Source organism: Bombina bombina, chromosome 2 (genome assembly GCF_027579735.1).
Source record: "Bombina bombina isolate aBomBom1 chromosome 2, aBomBom1.pri, whole genome shotgun sequence".
In the NCBI taxonomy this organism is placed as follows: Eukaryota; Metazoa; Chordata; class Amphibia; order Anura; family Bombinatoridae; genus Bombina; species Bombina bombina.
The window spans coordinates 417234506-417258035 of NC_069500.1; the positions used below are offsets into that span (position 1 = coordinate 417234506).

Genomic DNA, 23530 nt, shown 5'->3' on the forward strand with positions numbered 1-23530 from the left:
ACTGTTGGGAATATCATTCCTGGCCAGGAGGAGGAGGCAAAGAGCACCACAGCAGAGCTGTTAAGTATCACTTCCCTTCCCACAAACCCTAGTCATTCGAAGGAAGGAAAGGAGAGAAAGGAAATAACACAAGGTGCAGAGGTTTCTATAAACAAAACTGCTTGAAAAAACAGGGAGGGCCGTGGACTCACCGTGTCAAGAAATAAATAAATTTATCAGGTAAGCATAAATTTTGTTTTCTTTCTAATGACATGGTGAGTCCACGGATCATCATCACTTACTGTTGGAAATTAATACCCAAGCGAGAGGACACAGATGATACAGGAGGGACAAGACAGGTAATCTCAACAGAAGGCACCACTGCTTGAAGACCCTTTCTGGCCTTTATGCCTATCCAGAAAGACAACAAACAATACAGAAGACCGACGAAAGTCCTTTGAAGCCTGAAGATAAAATCTAAAGGCCCGCACAACATCTAAGTTGTGCAACAGATGTTCTTTATGAAAAGAAGGATTAAGATAGAGATAAGGAACAACAAGTAACTGATTAAAATCTCTGTCCGACACAACCTTAGGAAGAAAACCAAACTTGGTACGAAGAAACTGCCTTATCTGCCTGAAATACGAGATAAAAAATAAAAAAACACACTGCAAAGCTGAGAGTTCGGAAACCCTCCAAACAGAAAAAATAACCTTTCCAAGATGATAACTTAAAATCTATGAAAAACATTAGGAACAAGGTTAAGACTCCAAGGAAGCAACTGACTTAAACACAGTCCTGACTCGGACCAGGACCTGATAAAAGGATTGTACATCCGGCACGTCCGCCAGACACTTGAGCAGCGGAATATAAGTACCGAAATCTGACCCATGAGGGTACTAACAGATAAAATTCTCAAGGCCTACCTGGAGAAAAAATAAGATCCTTGGGATCCTGCCATATCTTATAGAAAATCTTTCTAGTAATAGGCTTAAAGGGACAGTACACTGTAAAATTGTTTTTGTATGAATGTATTTTCAATTACTTGTTATATCAGCTGCAGAGTATAACATTTATGAGAAATTGCATTTTTTGGTTTGTGTATATGAAGTAACTGGTTTTGTGATTTTAAACCACAGCCTACTACAATAGGTTGAGCTTCAGGTAATATCAGATCTTATTATGTTATCACTTATGTACACAGACTTACTTCCTTATCTTATATTTGTCTAGAAAACCAAAGCTCAATACTTAGAGAAAACAATGGAAAATTATAATTTTATTACTTAACTATCATGCCCCCACTGAGAGTGTAATCTCTTCTGCTAGCTGTGTTTACTTCAGGCTATTCAATAGAATATACTCCAGTATAGAAACTTTCAGTATAGGTTGGGATACCACAGGCTAATCGGCTATTTCAAATGCCAAAATAGGGGGTAAAGAAGATACTTGTAAATAATTTAAAAACACTCCAGCAGGTAAAATGAATCATTGGGAACAATTTAAAGGGGAGACATTTTTTGGGTGAACTGTCCCTTTAACAGTCTGAATCGTGGTCTCAATAACCGATTCGAAAAACCCACGTTTAGCTAACAACAAGCGTTCAATCTCCAAGCAGTCAGCTTCAGAGAAACAATATTTGGATGAAAGAAGGACCCCTGAAGAAGAAGATCCTTCTTCAGCGGAAGTTACCACGAAGGTAGAGACAACATCTCTACTAGATCCGCCTACCAGATCCTGCTATGCCATGAAGGAACTAGGAGAAAACCAATGCACTCTCCTACTTAATCCAAACGATGAATCGCGGAAGGAGAACAAACAGAGGAGGATATGACAACCTGAAGTTCCAAGGAACTACCAGAGTATCTACTAGAAAAGCTTGAGGATCTCTTGACCTTGAACTGAACTAGGGAACTTGAAGTTCTGACGACCCCCTCAGAACCAATTCTGAAAACCCCCATTTGGTAGATAACCTGGAGAACACTTCTGGATGTAGTTCCCACTTCCGGAATGAGAAGTCTGTCTGCTCAAAAATCCGCTTCCCAGTTGTCCACTCCAAAAATGTGGATGACAGATAGACGGTAACTGTGAGCACCCGCCCACAGAAAAAAAATCTAAAAACTTCCTTCATGACTAAGGAACTCAGAGTTCCTCCCTGGAGGTAAATGTAAGCCACAGAGGTTATGTTGTCTGAATGGAACCCGATAAACTGGGCTAAACACAACTGAGGCCAAAACCTCAGTGCATTGAAAATCGCTCTCAATTCCAAATAAAGAAAGGGAGAGCAGACTTCGCCCAGGACCAGAGTCCCTACGCCTTCAACGAGTCCCAGACTCCTCCCCAGCTCAGCAGGCTGGAGGCCACGGTCCCAAATGCCCTGAGACCGAAGATCCAGATAAAGCCACCACGGGAAGAGACCCTTGTCGACTGAACTAGATTCTCTGAGACAATCCGGACAATCCCCATTCCACTGTCTGAATATGCACAACTGTAGAGCTCTGAAACGGTATCGATCAAGGGAATGATGTCCATGGAAGCTACCATTAGACCAATCATCTCCATACACAAAACCACTGATTGCCTAACAGTAGACTGAAGAGAGAGGCAAGAGAAAGTATTTTTGCTTTTCTGACCTCCGTCAGACAGATTTTCATTGATAAGGAATCAATTATAGTTCCTAAGCACACTACCCTTGTAGTTGGGACAAGGGAGCTCCTTTCCAGCTCCACTTCCATTCATGGAACTAAGAAAAACAAAAACCTCAGAATGAGCTCTTAATTTAATAGTATTTATTTTATCGACCTCAGAATGATGAAGGGCTGAGTTGGATTTGAACCTGTGACCTTGGATCTTATAAACAGGCTTTTTTTTAGTCAGGGCATTTACCAACTGAGCTACCACACCGGTCATTACTTGTAGAAAGATGGCGCCTAAACCAATAGGACGTCCAGGAGGGACGCCCCTGCAAATCCCGGAACCGAATTGCAGCCCAGAATGAGAAAACACTGGGAGCTGAGGCAAAGCCATTGTTGAACCACAAACTGAAAGAGTTTTGCCGGAAAAGCAAAACTCAGACATCTGAGATAATTGAATGGGAACCTAAGGGTACGCATCCTTAAAGTCTAAGGTCGTTATAAACTGACCCTCTTGCACCAAGAAAGAATGAAGCAAATAGTCTCCATCTTGAAGACCGGTACACTGAGAAACTTGGTTAGACATTCACCGTCTAAATTAGGACAAAAAGTTCCCTTTTTTTTTAACGAACAGCATGAAAAAGAAACTAAACCCTGTCCCAAAACTGGAGCTGAAACAATCACTCCCAGGGAGGAAGATCCTGAACACATTTCATAACGCCTCTCTTCTTATCTGGTCTACAGATAATCTAGAGAAGGCGGAACCTGTTCCTGGGAGGAAGAAGTTAATTTCCATGAGAGTTTCTTTAATTACTTCCCCCTGATCCAAGACTGACTGGGTATCCAAGAGGACTTGAACTGCTCCTGCTTAGAAGACAAAGGGGAAGACTTCCTGAAGTTATGAAGGAAGCAACAGAAATAAAAGATTAGTCTAACAGCTTTCCTTTCCTAGATCTCCTCATGGAGACCTTCAATGGAATTAGGCAAGATGTTGCACCAAAAATATGTCACACTTGTCCATAAAGGCTTTCATCCTTAAAAAAGCATCTATCCTTTATATGGATTGAAGATCTCTTAGCCAGAATAGCAATGGCCCCTACTACTTAAATCACCATGTGCCATGAAATTTAAATAAGACAGCTTATTACTGACAGGAGAGGGTGAAAAAGGAATCCTCGACTTCTCCCATACCTGAAGAAAATTCTCCTAGCACGGTTGAGAACAGGAATTTTTTTTACAGATGAATCCTAGTATATCTCTAAATTCTGAGGATTGTCAACGACAGGGGAGCCGAGGTCTATCCAGCAGCCAACCCAAATAATACCCTCTTGCGATTTCCCTTTAAGATAGGAAAGGCAGATAATGCCACAGATACCTGAAGATACCTGGGCAGACAATTCTGCAAGCAAATAACTCCTCCAGGAGATTGAGAGGAACTGCAGGGCACTGCATGTGACACCATACAAAGGCTTGGGACATTTGAGAAGAAAGCTGTGGCACAGCCTAACAGCATCATCCAGGAGACATGAGGCTAAAATAATCTTTGGAAATTAAATTATTTAAAAACATATACAAACATTTAAAATGACACTGTCACTTTAAGATTGTAGAGACTTATATACCTCAGGGAGGGTATGTACTGAAAAGTTGAAACAAACTTATAACTGAGGGAGTAGCCTCACTAACATTAGTGGGCAAAAACTCTACTTGTGAATACAATACTAAGTTTGCAGAAAAACAAACTTATAAACTGCACTTTTTATTGCAAAATTTAGGGATTGAAATTCATTAGATATTATGTCAAAAACTGTAGCGCCTTCTAAAGGCCACCAGATTATGTAAGGTACCCAGGACCGTGTCCCCTGGGGATCTCTTCGGCAACACGTGGGGGAGATTATATAAAGAAGACAATCCATTATATCCAGCCCATGTGCTGCAATACATCATTCAGTTAATATACATTCAAAAATAAATTTTTACAGTGCGATCTGAACTTTTTTTTTTTAAAACAGTAGAAATTATCAACCCCCATCTGCACAAAATCTCGACCCCTGGTCTGTGAAAAGTCATAGATAGACAGCATTAATGTCCTCGGCACCTCCATATTTATGGTGAAGCATTACTATTAGGCTGCATACAAACAAGAGTGTACTATTAGCAGTTCAGGACCCAGCAACATAAATACCATACGTTCACTCCTTGATCTTACCACTATCTAGGTTACGTAACTACAACCATGGGAAACTCTGATAAATTTGTCAAGACTATGGTGCCATGCTTATTACATCTTTGTGTGTGGCTAGATGAGGATCCATCAACCCAACTGCTCTTGTTGTGAGGTATAACTATTTTGATGCTTGTATCATATTAGGAAGGTGAACTAAGATGAACATTAAAACATTACTAAATTCTATAACTTGAGAAACAAACTATCTAAACTTGTATTTACCACCATCTACCGTTACTTGGTTATGGCTGAAAGAAACATTGATCAGTCCCCAGGTCTTTTCTGTCTGCGAACCACAGCTGTGGGGAGCCCCCCGTAGAGCTTTGTTTGTGCCTGAGTATAGCTTGTACATTGAGGGGCCGGACTCGGCTGCAGCTCCCCTTGCCATAGATCTACATGAGTCCCATGTGATGTTGCCCTATGAATATTGTAGAGGCCACTGTTGCAGGCCTCCCGTGTTGTAGGAGTATATTCCTTTTTACCACATTTCAGTCCAATGAGTCCGGGCTTTAGGGAGCTCACGCCCGCCTTCATCTCAGGATCACCATGTGTCAGGATCTGATTCATGTACAGGAGCTGAGCCGAAGCCGTCCCCGTTATCATGAAATACTTTGTGATGATTGTCGGGTGGCTGCCTCCGATATCAATATTCATAGGGACTTTGCTACTTATTTTCTTGTTCTGCATATTACCCTGCTCGTTTAACCCCTTAACGACCGAGGACGTGCAGGGTACGTCCTCAGAAAAAAGGCAGTTAACGCCTGAGGACGTACCCTGCACGTCCTCGGTGTGGAAAGCAGCTGGAAGCGATCCTGCTCGCTTCCAGCTGCTTTCCGGTTATTGCAGTGATGCCTCGATATGGAGGCATCCTGCAATAACCTTTTACGGCCATCCGATGCAGAGAGAGCCACTCTGTGGCCCTCTCTGCACCGGACATCGATGGCCGGTATCGTTGGTGGGTGGGAGCCGGTGTGGGAGGTGGGTGGCGGCCATCGATGGCCCTGGTCATGTGGAGGGGGGCGGGATCGTGGGCGGGTAAGTCCGGGGGCGCGCGCGGGCGCGCGCACATGCACGAGGGGGCGGCCGCGTGCACGGGGAGGGAGCGGGTGGGAACCGCTACACTACGGAAAAAATGTGTCCCAAAATAAAAGTGGGACAAAATTTAAATATATAAAAAAAACCCTTAGGTGTCATTTAGGTGGTGGGGGTTGGTCATTTTGTTTTTTAAAAAAAAACAAAAAAACTTTTATTTTAGTACTGGCAGACTTTCTGCCAGTACTTAAGATGGCGGTGACAATTGTGGGGTGAGGGAGAGAAGGGAGCTGTTTGGGAGGGATCAGGGGGTGGGATGTGTCAGGTGGGAGGCTGATCTCTACACTAAAGCTAAAATTAACCCTGCAAGCTCCCTACAAACTACCTAATTAACCCCTTCACTGCTAGCCATAATACACGTGTGATGCGCAGCAGCATTTAGCGACTTTCTAATTACCATAAAGCAACGCTAAAGTCATATATGTCTGCTATTTCTGAACAAAGGGCATCCCAGAGAAGCATTTACAACCATTTGCACAAGCTGTTTGTAAATAATTTCAGTGAGAAACCTAAAATTGTGAAAAAATTAACGTTTTTTTTACTTTGATCGCATTTGGCGCTGAAATGGGGGCATGAAATATACCAAAATGGGCCTAGATCAATACTTGGGGTTGTCTACTACACTACACTAAAGCTAAAATTAACCCTAGAAGCTCCCTACATGCTCCCTAATTAACCCCTTCAATGCTGGGCATAATACACGTATTGTGCGCAGTGGCATTTAGCAGCCTTCTAATTACCAAAAAGCAAAGCCAAAGCCATATATGTCTGCTATTTCTGAACAAAGGGGATCCCAGAGAAGCATTTACAACCATTTATTCTATAATTGCATAAGTTGTTTGTAAATAATTTCAGTGAGAAACCTAAAGTTTGTGAAAAAATTTGTGAAAAAGTGAACAATTTTTTTTATTTGATCGCATTTGGCGGTGAAATAGTGGCATGAAATATACCAAAATGGGCCTAGATCAATACTTTGGGATGTCTTTGAAAAAAAAAACATAATTTATGTAAGAACTTACCTGATAAATTCATTTCTTTCATATTAACAAGAGTCCATGAGCTAGTGACGTATGGGATATACATTCCTACCAGGAGGGGCAAAGTTTCCCAAACCTTAAAATGCCTATAAATACACCCCTCACCACACCCACAAATCAGTTTAACGAATAGCCAAGAAGTGGGGTGATAAGAAAAAAAGTGCGAAGCATATAAAATAAGGAATTGGAATAATTGTGCTTTATACAAAAAAATCATAACCACCACAAAAAAGGGTGGGCCTCATGGACTCTTGTTAATATGAAAGAAATGAATTTATCAGGTAAGTTCTTACATAAATTATGTTTTCTTTCATGTAATTAACAAGAGTCCATGAGCTAGTGACGTATGGGATAATGACTACCCAAGATGTGGATCTTTCCACACAAGAGTCACTAGAGAGGGAGGGATAAAATAAAGACAGCCAATTCCTGCTGAAAATAATCCACACCCAAAATAAAGTTTAACAAAAAACATAAGCAGAAGATTCAAACTGAAACCGCTGCCTGAAGAACTTTTCTACCAAAAACTGCTTCAGAAGAAGAAAACACATCAAAATGGTAGAATTTAGTAAAAGTATGCAAAGAGGACCAAGTTGCTGCTTTGCAGATCTGGTCAACCGAAGCTTCATTCCTAAACGCCCAGGAAGTAGATACTGACCTAGTAGAATGAGCTGTAATTCTCTGAGGCGGAATTTTACCCGACTCAACATAGGCAAGATGAATTAAAGATTTCAACCAAGATGCCAAAGAAATGGCAGAAGCTTTCTGGCCTTTCCTAGAACCGGAAAAGATAACAAATAGACTAGAAGTCTTACGGAAAGATTTCGTAGCTTCAACATAATATTTCAAAGCTCTAACAACATCCAAAGAATGCAATGATTTCTCCTTAGAATTCTTAGGATTAGGACATAATGAAGGAACCACAATTTCTCTACTAATGTTGTTGGAATTCACAACTTTAGGTAAAAATTCAAAAGAAGTTCGCAACACCGCCTTATCCTGATGAAAAATCAGAAAAGGAGACTCACACGAAAGAGCAGATAATTCAGAAACTCTTCTAGCAGAAGAAATGGCCAAAAGGAACAAAACTTTCCAAGAAAGTAATTTAATGTCCAATGAATGCATAGGTTCAAACGGAGGAGCTTGAAGAGCTCCCAGAACCAAATTCAAACTCCAAGGAGGAGAAATTGACTTAATGACAGGTTTTATACGAACCAAAGCTTGTACAAAACAATGAATATCAGGAAGAATAGCAATCTTTCTGTGAAAAAGAACAGAAAGAGCGGAGATTTGTCCTTTCAAAGAATTTGCGGACAAACCCTTATCTAAACCATCCTGAAGAAACTGTAAAATTCTCGGTATTCTAAAAGAATGCCAAGAAAAATGATGAGAAAGACACCAAGAAATATAAGTCTTCCAGACTCTATAATATATCTCTCGAGATACAGATTTACGAGCCTGTAACATAGTATTAATCACGGAGTCAGAGAAACCTCTATGACCAAGAATCAAGCGTTCAATCTCCATACCTTTAAATTTAAGGATTTCAGATCCGGATGGAAAAAAGGACCTTGTGACAGAAGGTCTGGTCTTAACGGAAGAGTCCATGGTTGGCAAGATGCCATCCGGACAAGATCCGCATACCAAAACCTGTGAGGCCATGCCGGAGCTATTAGCAGAACAAACGAGCAATCCCTCAGAATCTTGGAGATTACTCTGGGAAGAAGAACTAGAGGCGGAAAGATATAGGCAGGATGATACTTCCAAGGAAGTGATAATGCATCCACTGCCTCCGCCTGAGGATCCCGGGATCTGGACAGATACCTGGGAAGTTTCTTGTTTAGATGAGAGGCCATCAGATCTATCTCTGGGAGCCCCCACATTTGAACAATCTGAAGAAATACCTCTGGGTGAAGAGACCATTCGCCCGGATGCAACGTTTGGCGACTGAGATAATCCGCTTCCCAATTGTCTACACCTGGGATATGAACCGCAGAGATTAGACAGGAGCTGGATTCTGCCCAAACCAAAATTCGAGATACTTCTTTCATAGCCAGAGGACTGTGAGTCCCTCCTTGATGATTGATGTATGCCACAGTTGTGACATTGTCTGTCTGAAAACAAATGAACGATTCTCTCTTCAGAAGAGGCCAAAACTGAAGAGCTCTGAAAACTGCACGGAGTTCCAAGATATTGATCGGTAATCTCACCTCCTGAGATTCCCAAACTCCTTGTGCCGTCAGAGATCCCCACACAGCTCCCCAACCTGTGAGACTTGCATCTGTTGAAATTACAGTCCAGGTCGGAAGAACAAAAGAAGCCCCCTGAATTAAACGAAGGTGATCTGTCCACCACGTTAGAGAGTGCCGAACAATCGGTTTTAAAGATATTAATTGATATATCTTCGTGTAATCCCTGCACCATTGGTTCAGCATACAGAGCTGAAGAGGTCGCATGTGAAAACGAGCAAAGGGGATCGCGTCCGATGCAGCAGTCATAAGACCTAGAATTTCCATGCATAAGGCTACCGAAGGGAATGATTGAGACTGAAGGTTTCGACAGGCTGTAATCAATTTTAGACGTCTCTTGTCTGTTAAAGACAGAGTCATGGACACTGAATCTATCTGGAAACCCAGAAAGGTTACCCTTGTTTGAGGAATCAAAGAACTTTTTGGTAAATTGATCCTCCAACCATGATCTTGAAGAAACAACACAAGTCGATTCGTATGAGACTCTGCTAAATGTAAAGACTGAGCAAGTACCAAGATATCGTCCAAATAAGGAAATACCACAATACCCTGTTCTCTGATTACAGACAGAAGGGCACCGAGAATCTTTGTGAAAATTCTTGGAGCTGTAGCAAGGCCAAACGGTAGAGCCACAAATTGGTAATGCTTGTCTAGAAAAGAGAATCTCAGGAACTGATAATGATCTGGATGAATCGGAATATGCAGATATGCATCCTGTAAATCTATTGTGGACATATAATTCCCTTGCTGAACAAAAGGCAATATAGTCCTTACAGTTACCATCTTGAACGTTGGTATCCTTACATAACGATTCAATAATTTTAGATCCAGAACTGGTCTGAAGGAATTCTCCTTCTTTGGTACAATGAAGAGATTTGAATAAAACCCCATCCCCTGTTCCAGAACTGGAACTGGCATAATTACTCCAGCCAACTCTAGATCTGAAACACAATTCAGAAATGCTTGAGCTTTCACTGGATTTACTGGGACATGGGAAAGAAAAAATCTCTTTGCAGGAGGTCTCATCTTGAAACCAATTCTGTACCCTTATGAAACAATGTTCTGAATCCAAAGATTGTGAACAGAATTGATCCAAATTTCTTTGAAAAAACGTAACCTGCCCCCTACCAGCTGAACTGGAATGAGGGCCGTACCTTCATGTGAACTTAGAAGCAGGCTTTGCCTTTCTAGCAGGCTTGGATTTATTCCAGACTGGAGATGGTTTCCAAACTGAAACTGCTCCTGAGGACGAAGGATCAGGCTTTTGTTCTTTGTTGAAACGAAAGGAACGAAAACGATTGTTAGCCCTGTTTTTACCTTTAGACTTTTTATCCTGTGGTAAAAAAGTTCCTTTCCCACCAGTAACAGTTGAAATAATAGAATCCAACTGAGAACCAAATAATTTGTTTCCCTGGAAAGAAATGGAAAGTAGAGTTGATTTAGAAGCCATATCAGCATTCCAGGTCTTAAGCCATAAAGCTCTTCTGGCTAAGATAGCCAGAGACATAAACCTAACATCAACTCTAATAATATCAAAAATGGCATCACAGATGAAATTATTAGCATGCTGGAGAAGAATAATAATATCATGAGAATCACGATTTGTTACTTGTTGCGCTAGAGTTTCCAACCAAAAAGTTGAAGCTGCAGCAACATCAGCCAATGATATAGCAGGTCTAAGAAGATTACCTGAACATAGATAAGCTTTTCTTAGAAAAGATTCAATTTTTCTATCTAAAGGATCCTTAAACGAGGTACCATCTGACGTAGGAATGGTAGTACGTTTAGCAAGGGTAGAAATAGCCCCATCAACTTTAGGGATTTTGTCCCAAAATTCTAACCTGTCAGGCGGAACAGGATATAATTGCTTAAAACGTTTAGAAGGAGTAAATGAATTACCCAATTTATCCCATTCCTTAGAAATTACTGCAGAAATAGCATTAGGAACAGGAAAGACTTCTGGAATAACCGCAGGAGCTTTAAAAACCTTATCCAAACGTATAGAATTAGTATCAAGAGGACTAGAATCCTCTATTTCTAAAGCAATTAGTACTTCTTTAAGTAAAGAGCGAATAAATTCCATCTTAAATAAATATGAAGATTTATCAGCATCAATCTCTGAGATAGAATCCTCTGAACCAGAAGAGTCCAAAGAATCAGAATGATGGTGTTCATTTAAAAATTCATCTGTAGAGAGAGAAGATTTAAAAGACTTTTTACGTTTACTAGAAGGAGAAATAACAGACAAAGCCTTCTTTATGGATTCAGAAACAAAATCTCTTATGTTATCAGGAACATTCTGCACCTTAGATGTTGAGGGAACTGCAACAGGCAATGGTACATCACTAAAGGAAATATTATCTGCTTTAACAAGTTTGTCATGACAATTATTACAAACAACAGCTGGAGGAATAGCTACCAAAAGTTTACAGCAGATACACTTAGCTTTGGTAGATCCAGCAGGCAGTGGTTTTCCTGTAGTATCTTCTGGCTCAGATGCAACGTGAGACATCTTGCAATATGTAAGAGAAAAAACAACATATAAAGCAAAATAGATCAAATTCCTTATAAGACAGTTTCAGGAATGGGAAAAAAATGCCAAACATCAAGCTTCTAGCAACCAGAAGCAAATGAAAAATGAGACTGAAATAATGTGGAGACAAAAGCGACGCCCATATTTTTTGGCGCCAAATAAGACGCCCACATTATTTGGCGCCTAAATGCTTTTGGCGCCAAAAATGACGCCACATCCGGAATGCCGACATTTTTGGCGCAAAATAACGTCAAAAATGACGCAACTTCCGGCGACACGTATGACGCCGGAAACGGAAAAGAATTTTTGCGCCAAAAAAGTCCGCGCCAAGAATGACGCAATAAAATGAAGCATTTTCAGCCCCCGCGAGCCTAACAGCCCACAGGGAAAAAAGTCAAATTTTTGAGGTAAGAAAAAATATGATAATTTAAAGCATAATCCCAAATATGAAACGGACTGTCTGGAAATAAGGAAAGTTGAACATTCTGAGTCAAGGCAAATAAATGTTTGAATACATATATTTAGAACTTTATAAATAAAGTGCCCAACCATAGCTTAGAGTGTCACAGAAAATAAGACTTACTTACCCCAGGACACTCATCTACATGTTTGTAGAAAGCCAAACCAGTACTGAAACGAGAATCAGTAGAGGAAATGGTAAATATAAGAGTATATCGTCGATCTGAAAAGGGAGGTAAGAGATGAATCTCTACGACCGATAACAGAGAACCTTATGAAATAGATCCCGTAGAAGGAGATCACTGCATTCAATAGGCAATACTCTCTTCACATCCCTCTGACATTCACTGCACGCTGAGAGGAAAACCGGGCTCCAACTTGCTGCGGAGCGCATATCAACGTAGAATCTAGCACAAACTTACTTCACCACCTCCCTTGGAGGCAAAGTTTGTAAAACTGATTTGTGGGTGTGGTGAGGGGTGTATTTATAGGCATTTTAAGGTTTGGGAAACTTTGCCCCTCCTGGTAGGAATGTATATCCCATACGTCACTAGCTCATGGACTCTTGTTAATTACATGAAAGAAATATATACATGTCAATGGATATTCAGGGATTCCTGAAAGATATTAGTGTCCCAATGTAACTAGCGCTAATTTTGAAAAAAAGTGGTTTGGAAATAGCAAAGTGCTACTTGTATTTATTTCCCTATAACTTGCAAAAAAAGCAAAGGAGATGTAAACATTGGGTATTTCTAAACTCAGGACAAAATTTAGAAACTATTTAGCATGGGTGTTTTTTGATGGTTGTAGATGTTTAACAGATTTTGGGGGTCAAAGTTAGAAAAAGTGTGTTTTTTTCCATTTTTTCTTCATATTTTATAATGTTTTTTATAGTAAATTATAAGATATGATGAAAATAATGGTATCTTTTGAAAGTCCATTTAATGGCGAGAAAAACGGTATATAATATGTGTGGGTACAGTAAATGAGTAAGAGGAAAATTACAGCTAAACACAAACACCGCAAAAATGTAAAAATAGCCTTGGTCCCAAACGGACAGAAAATGGAAAAGTGCTGCGGTCATTAAGGGGTTAAAGATGCCTTTGTTTGCCTTGTCTCTCCATATTCGTGTATGCTATTTTTCTGTATTATTGGAATGATGTGGTTTTCGGCCTCAGTTTTGGTGTGCGTCAGAGAATTCGTGCCATTTTGAAAGCAAAAATCTGTGGGATTTTCTCTGAGAGGATATATTTGCTCCTTAGTGCAGAGTTTGTTCATCAAGTAATCATATGGAGCTTTTTCTAATAGTGACTCAAACATTCTCTCTAATCGCTATATTAGGTGCAAGACTCCAGACACAGTTATCTCCCTCTTCCAACGTTAGCTTCTCAGTGTGTGTTAGCTGTTTGAGTATAGGCACTCTGACCTTTAATCTGGTTGTTGCGTTCAATTCGGGCAAAGTACCTCGGCGCAATTCGGGCTAAGTACCTCGGCGCACTTAATAGCTGCCGCTGCAGGTCTTCTTCCGTCCGATCTCGAGCAAAAACTTCATGAATACAGCTTAATTTTAATATATATTGCACAGTAGAGCTATGCAGTTGTGTAGGAAACAGTTCCTAAAATATAACTGTAAAATGCCTCCTGATTTCGGCGGAATATCCAGAGATCAGTTGGAGTTCTTAAGAATTGCGACCGCTCAGGATCGCTGTACGGACACGCCCCCCTGAATGAGGTTTTTAACCCTTTGAGTGCTAAGCACTTTCCCACCTGGGTGCTAAGGTGATTGAAGTTTTTTTTTTTTTTATTGTTTTTTTTTTAATTTATTTTTTTTAACTTTTATATATTTATTTTCAGATCCCCAAGACTTACACCATTGGAAAGGTTAGGCGAATACCTTTCCAATGGTGGGTCTTGGGGGTCTGTAGCTGCTTAGATGCTATATATATACTTTGTATTGTTACTTGTTAATAAAGTTGCGCGGTGACGTCATCACGTCATTGCGCGTGACATCACCGCGCAAAACGTGAAGCCCCGGTGATGCCTGTCACTTCATAAGCACGATCGCCGGGGTAGGAGCGGGTGGGAGCCCCCAGATCTCACTCAATGTGGGAGAGTGCTAGCGACGGCTCTGAGCCGTCGTTAGCACCAGAGTGGGAAACTCTGTGACGGCTCAGAGCCGTCGTTAGCACTCAAGGGGTTAATAGAGCTATATGTGTGCATCTCAATCATTAGGATATTAGCCTAGGATAGGACACCCTCAAATCCTGGCCTGTAAAAGAGCATTTCTTGCTTTTGAGTAAAATTTGTGATTTTTCCCACGCTCCCTAGAGTCGCCAAGAAGCAAAATCTGTAATCTAGTTTCTCAAAATGCAGAAAATTAGCTAAACCAGCTGATTGGCAGGTTACAGAATGTGCTTTTATGCGCAGCTCAGAAGCATGAGACAATCACAGAATTTGCACAAACACAAACATACAAAGAAAGGTAACAATCCCATAATAAATTGTGCAAATCCAATGTAAGACCCACAATACTGCTCAGAAACCATCACCTTGCTAGCGGACTCAATTCTGAATATTTGTAGTAAAGATATTCTTAATAATTATTAGAAGTAAAAAAGAAAATGAGCAGTGCAGTCTCTCTGAAAAAAAATGTATGCCAAATCACAAAAACATAAACTGGAAATTAAGCATAAGAATATATAGGCAGTTGCCCAAAATTTTATTATTGAGGTACTGGTTAGTAAATAATTAGCAGTATTAGGTCACTTTGCCTTTAGTAGAACACAGGACTCATATCTATCTGGAACAAACCTTTATTCATGGGATAAGTACGTGTTATTACCTGAGCATCTTTTGCAGTCTTGGTAATGTTAAGGAACATCTGTGCAATTTCACGGTCAAACACCCGTACTCGGTCCCAGTCTAGGGTCAATGGGTGCTCCTGTCCATGGCTCACCTGGGTGAATGGAGAGGAAATACTTTAAAAATAGAAGAAAAACACGTAAAACTCTTATAATGGTAGTGTTTAAAGGGACATTATACACTCATTTTTTCTTTGCATAAATGTTTTGTAGATGATCTATTTATATAGCCCATAAAGTTTTTTTTTTTAAATAAATGTGTAGTTTTGCTTATTTTTAAATAACATTGCTCTGATTTTCAGACTCCTAATCAAGCCCCAAAGTTTTATGTGAATACCGTCAGCTACCTTCTCCAGCTTGCTCCTGTTTGTGTAAAGGGTCTTTTCATATGCAAAAGAAGGGGGAGGGGGGAGTGTCTTATTTGCCACTTGCAGTGGGCTTTCCAGCTGCCTTTTCAACAGAGCCAAACTGACAGCTTCTAAGTAAGTTTTTAAACAGTTTTATACTGGATTTTTATATCAGTATCTGTGCATCTTATTCTTTATAGTAGTGCCTATTACATGCAGTTATATGAAAATGAGTGTATACTGTCCCTTTAAGTGGTAAGCATGGATCTCAGAAAAATACTACAAAGTATTAAACAATACACATCTATCTTTACTTCTTTTACCAAAATTTCCCTCTGTCTCTTTGTTGAAACTTAGCTTATTTATATGTGTGCATGTGTCTTGAAAAGCACAACTGCCATAAAGAGTTTAATATGTGTAAAATCCTAAGCATATCTAAATATACTCTCATGGAAAGAAGGTAAGTTTCAACAACGGATAACAAGAGAAACATATAAACTTGATAACGGAAGTATCCTAGAAAGTTTTTTGTATACTTGCACACTAAATTTTCTTTTGTCTTACATATAGGTTTAATTGTATGATCAATATCAGCAATGATTCTAGAACTCACAAAGCTCACACACTTCATGTTACACAATATCTAACCTTGACTTGCAGAACCCAGTAAGCTTCAGGCTTGAAGGATTGTATCTTATCATGTCTCTCTACACAGAATCCCAATGTAGGAGTCTGACATGGCCCAAAGGAAATCAGAGAACTGTCCAGGTTGCCATATTTACCTTGAAAATATTTTGTTTGAAACCTACATAATGCAAAATGGAAAACAGGTTTAAAATGTGGGAAATAATACTATGTGCCAGCAAAATATTGAAGAACAACATACAAAAATCAGCAAGGGAAAAATCAGTGCCCCCCCCCCCAATGAAACTTTGATACCGTGTGAATGCGCATCCAATCCTAAGGTCCAGCTCTTGCCTGGCGTCTACAGATAGCGCCTCGTTCTTATTAGGCTCTCCCAGCTTGTTCATGGCATTATAAATGTCTGTGTCTGTGATGGAACTGAACTTGGCACGGTAAACTGTACGCTCATTCCCATACTGTCTGTTCATCACTGGCAGGATGGCATCAAGGACCTTAAAGAATGTATAGACAAGGAAAATTCAATGTTTGCAGGATTTTGGGGATTAGGGGAAATGTAGGTTTCATGGTTGAGCCTGAACAAAATAATCTTATAACAAAGAAACATTGATATATTATTGTTTCTGCAAACAAGAGGGTATGTATGTAATAAATATATATATATATATATATTATATATATATATATATATATATATATATATATATATATAGTTGAAGAGAAGAAAGACGAGGAACTCCAGAGCTCTTGCCAAAGTTGGTAATTTATTGAGCAGACAGGTAGAAGACACAATCACAGTGTGCATGGTTAGATCTGACGCGTTTCCTGCATGCTCACATGCGCTTCATATATATATATATATATATATAGATATATATATATATATTAATATAATTTTCTTTACTTGTAGGCATGCCATCAACTCATGAAAAAATACAAGAAGCATGACGTCGCTAATGCATGCGCAATATAATTTTATTTTATTTTCTCGAAAAACATGCAAAAATGCCATGGCTATGATTGGAAGATAAAAAATTATGACTGATTAGAAAAAAATAATCTGTGTCGGGGGTTGACAGCGGACAACATAGTAAGGAAGCGCTAAGATATAGTTTAATATAGTAAGTTGTAAAATATGAGTTTTTGATGAATTAAACTCATATTATTTTTAAATTGTACATAGACTGGCGATTAGTATATAGCTTGAATTTACCATCACTTTAATTCATGTATCATTTTGACCAAAACGTGCACATACATTTAAGAAGAAAAGTGTTACATTTGGGCTTATAATGTGCAAATACACATGTCAATAAAACTAAAATATGCATTAACCATGTTTTGTTTTAACAGTGTCTTACTTTTAACAAACTTTTGCATAATATAATTCAAGCTGTTGTTGCTTTCAGGGTTGGATAGTGTTTTTTCTAGATTCACAGCACTGTACAGAACAGTAGTCGGACCCTGGCAATGGTATAATGAAACTTATTAGTATAGTTAACCTCTTTTCTATGCCCTTCTTTGTATTTCCTGAAACCCAGATGTCAATCATATACTGGATACAGGAATAAGCTGCTGTCACTGTTGCACCAAAGTGCCTTAGTGGCCAGTGCATGCTTAAAAGGACACTATACCCAAACATTTTCTTTCATGATTAAGGTAGAGAATACAATTTTAAACAACATTCCAATTTACTTCTATTACCTAATTTGCTTCATTCTTTAGATATACTTTAATAAAGAAATAGCAATACACATGGTGAACCAATCACAGGAGGCATCTATGTGCAGCTACCAATCAGCAGCTACTAAGCATATCTAGATATGCTTTTCAGCAAAGAATATCAAGAGAATGAAGCAAATTAAATAATAGAAGTAAATTAGAAAGTTGTTTTTAATTGTATGCTCTTTTTAAATAATGAAAGAAAAAATTTGGGTATCATGTCCCTTTAAGGGTACACAGTAATGTAAAACTAGTGTAATTCTGATTATACCAGATGCAGAGTATTACATGTATGGGAAATTGCTCCTTTAGGTTCATTTTCATATTTGAAAACATAGATTTTTGTCATTGAAACTGCAACCAATTGTGCTGAAGAACATGCACAGTTAAATGTATTGAGCCTGCAGGAAGAGAAGACCTCTAAGCAGGCCTCTGTATTCACAAAGGTCAATACTCAGGTATGGAAAGCTAAATTTTCAATTGCTAGAATAAACTTAAAGGTGGATTTACCATCACTTTAACTAATTTGCTTAATTGTCTTGGTATTCTTTGTTGAAAAGCATTCCTAGGTATGCTTAGAAGCAGCAATTCACAACTGGGATGCTTTTAGTCACGGCTCAACCTATAGCTTCTATAGTAGAGCTTTGTATGCTCCTTCAACAAAGGATAATAAGATAATGAAGCAAATGTGCTAATGTAAAGTTGTTTAAATGTGCATGCTTTATCTGAATCATGACAGAAAAATGTTGGGTTTCATGTCCCTTTAAATGAGGTGACCAATGAAAACACCTGTGTTTGCTTTTATAATAAATAAGTACTGGGGTCATACAAACAAGAGAGGTACCTCAAAACAAATGTTTTCTCCTTCCTTGTCACAGTCTAGCCAAAGGACCACAAAGTCACAACCACGTCCTTCCACCTACAGGAAATGAAATGTATTAGAGGGATCTCTGGATAGGCAAAGAACAGTGACAAAGTGTGCAAATGAACCCGTTGCCTTACATATAAACTACTAATTTGTTTAGATCTGCTCATTTTCTAAATTACTTTATAAATATTTTCACTAAAAAAGTACTCTGTTATAATGTTATCCTAATCACAATCACACGAAGATGGAAGCATTTGTATCACCAGGACAAATTTATATGGCAGACTCCATGGATGGGAGCCTATTGTACTTTCTGATTCAGCTCTGCTAGATTACAAAGTAACTCCCTTCAGCAAGTGATTCCCCTTTTTATCTCAGAGTAACACAATTATTTAATGCATGACTTTAAAGGGACAATATACACAAATCTTCCTATAACTGCATGTAACAGACAATACTATAAAGAAGAATAAGATGCTGATCTAAACATCCAGTATAAAACCTTTTATAAACATACTTAGAAGCTCACAGTACTGTTGATGAGATTAGGCTGGGACACCCAGTGAAAGATGCTGGAAAAGCAGACATCCCCTCCCCCCTGCATATAAAAATTACAGATTACACAAACAGGAGCAGTCTACAGTCTACATCTGATAATTTGGGCTTGGTTAGGAGTCTGAAAATCAGCACAATGTTATTAAAAAAAAAGACAAACTATACATTGTTACAAAAACACTTCCAGATGTGCTATATAAATGGATTAACTACAAAACATTTAAGCAAAAAAAAATCTAGTGTACAATGTCCCTTTAATATACATCTAGATTCAAGAAGACTCACTACTCATGGGAGTGCACACCTATTTTCCTACTATTCACATCCGTAATGATGAAACATGCACATATTGGGCTTATTCAAAAAGAAATGCAGCAAAAAAGGACTAATTTACACTTATAAATGCATATTGCACTAATAGAAAGCACAACACAAAAAGGAAAACCTTGCTTATTTCCATTACAACCACGAAAATTCTTGTTTCTTTCCGTAAACCACATTAACATTTGGAATTTATTCTGTTTTGTTTTGATTTGTTTAAACAAGACATTTCATAAATGAGGCAGTAAAAAAACATAATTTATGCTTACCTGATAAATTCCTTTCTTCTGTAGTGTGATCAGTCCACGGGTCATCATTACTTCTGGGATATTACTCCTCCCCAACAGGAAGTGCAAGAGGATTCACCCAGCAGAGCTGCATATAGCTCCTCCCCTCTACGTCACTCCCAGTCATTCGACCAAGGACCAACGAGAAAGGAAAAGCCAAGGGTGAAGTGGTGACTGGAGTATAAATTAAAAAATATTTACCTGCCTTAAAAACAGGGCGGGGCCGTGGACTGATCACACTACAGAAGAAAGGAATTTATCAGGTAAGCATAAATTATGTTTTCTTCTGTTAAGTGTGATCAGTCCACGGGTCATCATTACTTCTGGGATACCAATACCAAAGCAAAAGTACACGGATGACGGGAGGGATAGGCAGGCTCTTTATACAGAAGGAACCACTGCCTGAAGAACCTTTCTCCCAAAAATAGCCTCCGATGAAGCAAAAGTGTCAAATTTGTAAAAATTTGGAAAAAGTATGAAGCGAAGACCAAGTTGCAGCCTTGCAAATCTGTTCAACAGAGGCCTCATTCTTGAAGGCCCAAGTGGAAGCCACAGCTCTAGTAGAATGAGCTGTAATTCTTTCAGGAGGCTGCTGTCCAGCAGTCTCATAAGCTAAACGAATTATGCTACGAAGCCAAAAAGAAAGAGAGGTAGCGGAAGCTTTTTGACCTCTCCTCTGCCCAGAGTAAATGACAAACAGAGAAGACGTTTGTCGAAATTCCTTAGTTGCCTGTAAGTAAAATTTTAGAGCACGGACTACATCCAGGTTGTGCAGTAGACGTTCCTTCTTTGAAGAAGGATTTGGGAATAAAGAAGGAACAACAATCTCTTGATTGATATTCCTGTTAGTAACTACCTTAGGTAAGAACCCAGGTTTAGTACGCAGGACTACCTTATCCGAATGAAAAATCAAATAAGGAGAATCACAATGTAAGGCTGATAATTCAGAGACTCTTCGAGCCGAGGAAATAGCCATTAAAAATAGAACTTTCCAAGATAACAACTTTATATCAATGGAATGAAGGGGTTCAAACGGAACGCCCTGTAAAACATTAAGAACAAGGTTTAAACTCCATGGTGGAGCAACAGTTTTAAACACAGGCTTAATCCTGGCCAAAGCCTGACAAAAAGCCTGGACGTCAGGAACTTCTGACAGACGTTTGTGTAACAGAATGGACAGAGCTGAGATCTGCCCCTTTAATGAACTAGCAGATAAACCCTTTTCTAAACCTTCTTGTAGAAAAGACAATATCCTAGGAATCCTAACCTTACTCCAAGAGTAACCTTTGGATTCACACCAATATAGGTATTTACGCCATATCTTATGGTAAATCTTTCTGGTAACAGGTTTCCTAGCCTGTATTAAGGTATCAATAACTGACTCAGAAAACCCACGTCTTGATAAAATCAAGCGTTCAATTTCCAAGCAGTCAGCTTCAGAGAAGTTAGATTTTGATGTTTGAAGGGACCCTGTATCAGAAGGTCCTGTTTCAGAGGTAGAGACCAAGGTGGACAGGATGACATGTCCACCAGGTCTGCATACCAAGTCATGCGTGGCCACGCAGGTGCTATTAGAATCACTGATGCTCTCTCTTGTTTGATTCTGGCAATCAATCGAGGAAGCAACGGGAAGGGTGGAAACACGTAAGCCATCCTGAAGTCCCAAGGTGCTGTCAGAGCATCTATCAGGACTGCTCCTGGATCCCTGGATCTGGACCCGTAACGAGGAAGCTTGGCGTTCTGTCGAGACGCCATGAGATCTATCTCTGGTTTGCCCCAACGTCGAAGTATTTGGGCAAAGACCTCCGGATGAAGTTCCCACTCCCCCGGATGAAAAGTCTGACGACTTAAGAAATCCGCCTCCCAGTTCTCCACTCCCGGGATGTGGATTGCTGACAGATGGCAAGAGTGAGACTCTGCCCAGCGAATTATCTTTGATACTTCCATCATAGCTAGGGAGCTTCTTGTCCCTCCTTGATGGTTGATGTAAGCTACAGTCGTGATGTTGTCCGACTGAAACCTGATGAACCCCCGAGTTGTCAACTGGGGCCAAGCCAGGAGGGCATTGAGAACTGCTCTCAATTCCAGAATGTTTATTGGCAGGAGACTCTCCTCCTGACTCCATTGTCCCTGAGCCTTCAGAGAATTCCAGACGGCACCCCAACCTAGAAGGCTGGCGTCTGTTGTTACAATTGTCCAGTCTGGTCTGCTGAATGGCATCCCCCTGGACAGATGTGGCCGAGAAAGCCACCATAGAAGAGAATTTCTGGTCTCTTGATCCAGATTCAGAGAAGGGGATAAGTCTGAGTAATCCCCATTCCACTGACTTAGCATGCACAGTTGCAGTGGTCTGAGGTGTAAGCGTGCAAAGGGTACTATGTCCATTGCCGCTACCATTAAGCCGATTACCTCCATGCATTGAGCCACTGACGGGTGTTGAATGGAATGAAGGGTGCGGCAAGCACTTTGAAGTCTTGTTAGCCTGTCCTCTGTCAGGTAAATCTTCATTTCTACAGAATCTATAAGAGTCCCCAGGAAGGGAACTCTTGTGAGTGGAACGAGTGAACTTTTCTTTTCGTTCACCTTCCATCCATGTGACCTTAGAAATGCCAGCACTAACTCTGTATGAGACTTGGCAGTTTGAAAGCTTGAAGCTTGTATCAGAATGTCGTCTAGGTATGGAGCTACCGAGATTCCCCGCGGTCTTAGTACCGCCAGAAGAGCACCCAGAACCTTTGTGAAGATTCTTGGAGCTGTAGCCAATCCGAATGGAAGAGCCACAAACTGGTAATGCCTGTCTAGGAAGGCAAACCTTAGGTACCAATAATGATCTTTGTGAATCGGTATGTGAAGGTAAGCATCTTTTAAATCTACAGTGGTCATGTACTGACCCTCTTGGATCATAGGTAAAATTGTCCGAATAGTCTCCATCTTGAACGATGGAACTCTTAGGAATTTGTTTAGGATCTTTAAGTCCAGGATTGGTCTGAAAGTTCCCTCTTTTTTGGGAACCACAAACAGATTTGAGTAAAACCCCTGTCCCTGTTCCGATCGTGGAACTGGATGGATTACTCCCATTAACAAGAGCTCTTGTACGCAGCGTAGAAACGCCTCTTTCTTTGTCTGGATTGTTGACAATCTTGACAGATGAAATCTCTCTCTTGGAGGAGAGTATTTGAAGTCCAGAAGGTATCCCTGAGATATTATCTCTAGCGCCCAGGGATCCTGAACATCTCTTGCCCAAGCCTGGGCGAAGAGAGAAAGTCTGCCCCCCACTAGATTCGATCCCGGATCGGGGGCCCTCAATTCATGCTGTTTTAGGGGCAGCAGCAGGTTTCCTAGTCTGCTTGCCCTTGTTCCAGGACTGGTTAGGTTTCCAGCCTTGTCTGTAGCGAGCAACAGCTCCTTCCTGTTTTGGTGCAGAGGAAGTTGATGCTGCTCCTGCTTTGAAATTACGAAAGGAACGAAAATTAGACTGTCTAGTCTTGGCTTTGTCCTGAGGCAGGGCATGGCCTTTACCTCCTGTAATGTCAGCGATAATCTCTTTCAACCCGGGCCCGAATAAGGTCTGCCCTTTGAAAGGTATATTAAGCAATTTAGACTTAGAAGTAACATCAGCTGACCAGGATTTTAGCCACAGCGCCCTGCGTGCCTGAATGGCGAATCCTGAATTCTTCGCCGTAAGTTTAGTAAGATGTACTACGGCCTCCGAAATGAA

General features: G+C 40.0%; 1 protein-coding gene across 1 annotated transcript in view; it reads right to left on the minus strand.

Moving 5' to 3' along the window:
• TOP3B (DNA topoisomerase III beta) overlaps nt 1-23530 on the minus strand; it is a 189801-nt gene that overhangs the window by 104193 nt on the left and 62078 nt on the right. The window contains exons 5-8 of the mRNA XM_053701943.1: nt 18626-18700; nt 16357-16553; nt 16066-16222; nt 15052-15165 (exon numbers count right to left, since the gene is read on the minus strand). Coding sequence (XP_053557918.1) covers nt 15052-15165; nt 16066-16222; nt 16357-16553; nt 18626-18700 — 543 coding nt within the window. The remainder of the gene's footprint in view (nt 1-15051; nt 15166-16065; nt 16223-16356; nt 16554-18625; nt 18701-23530) is intronic.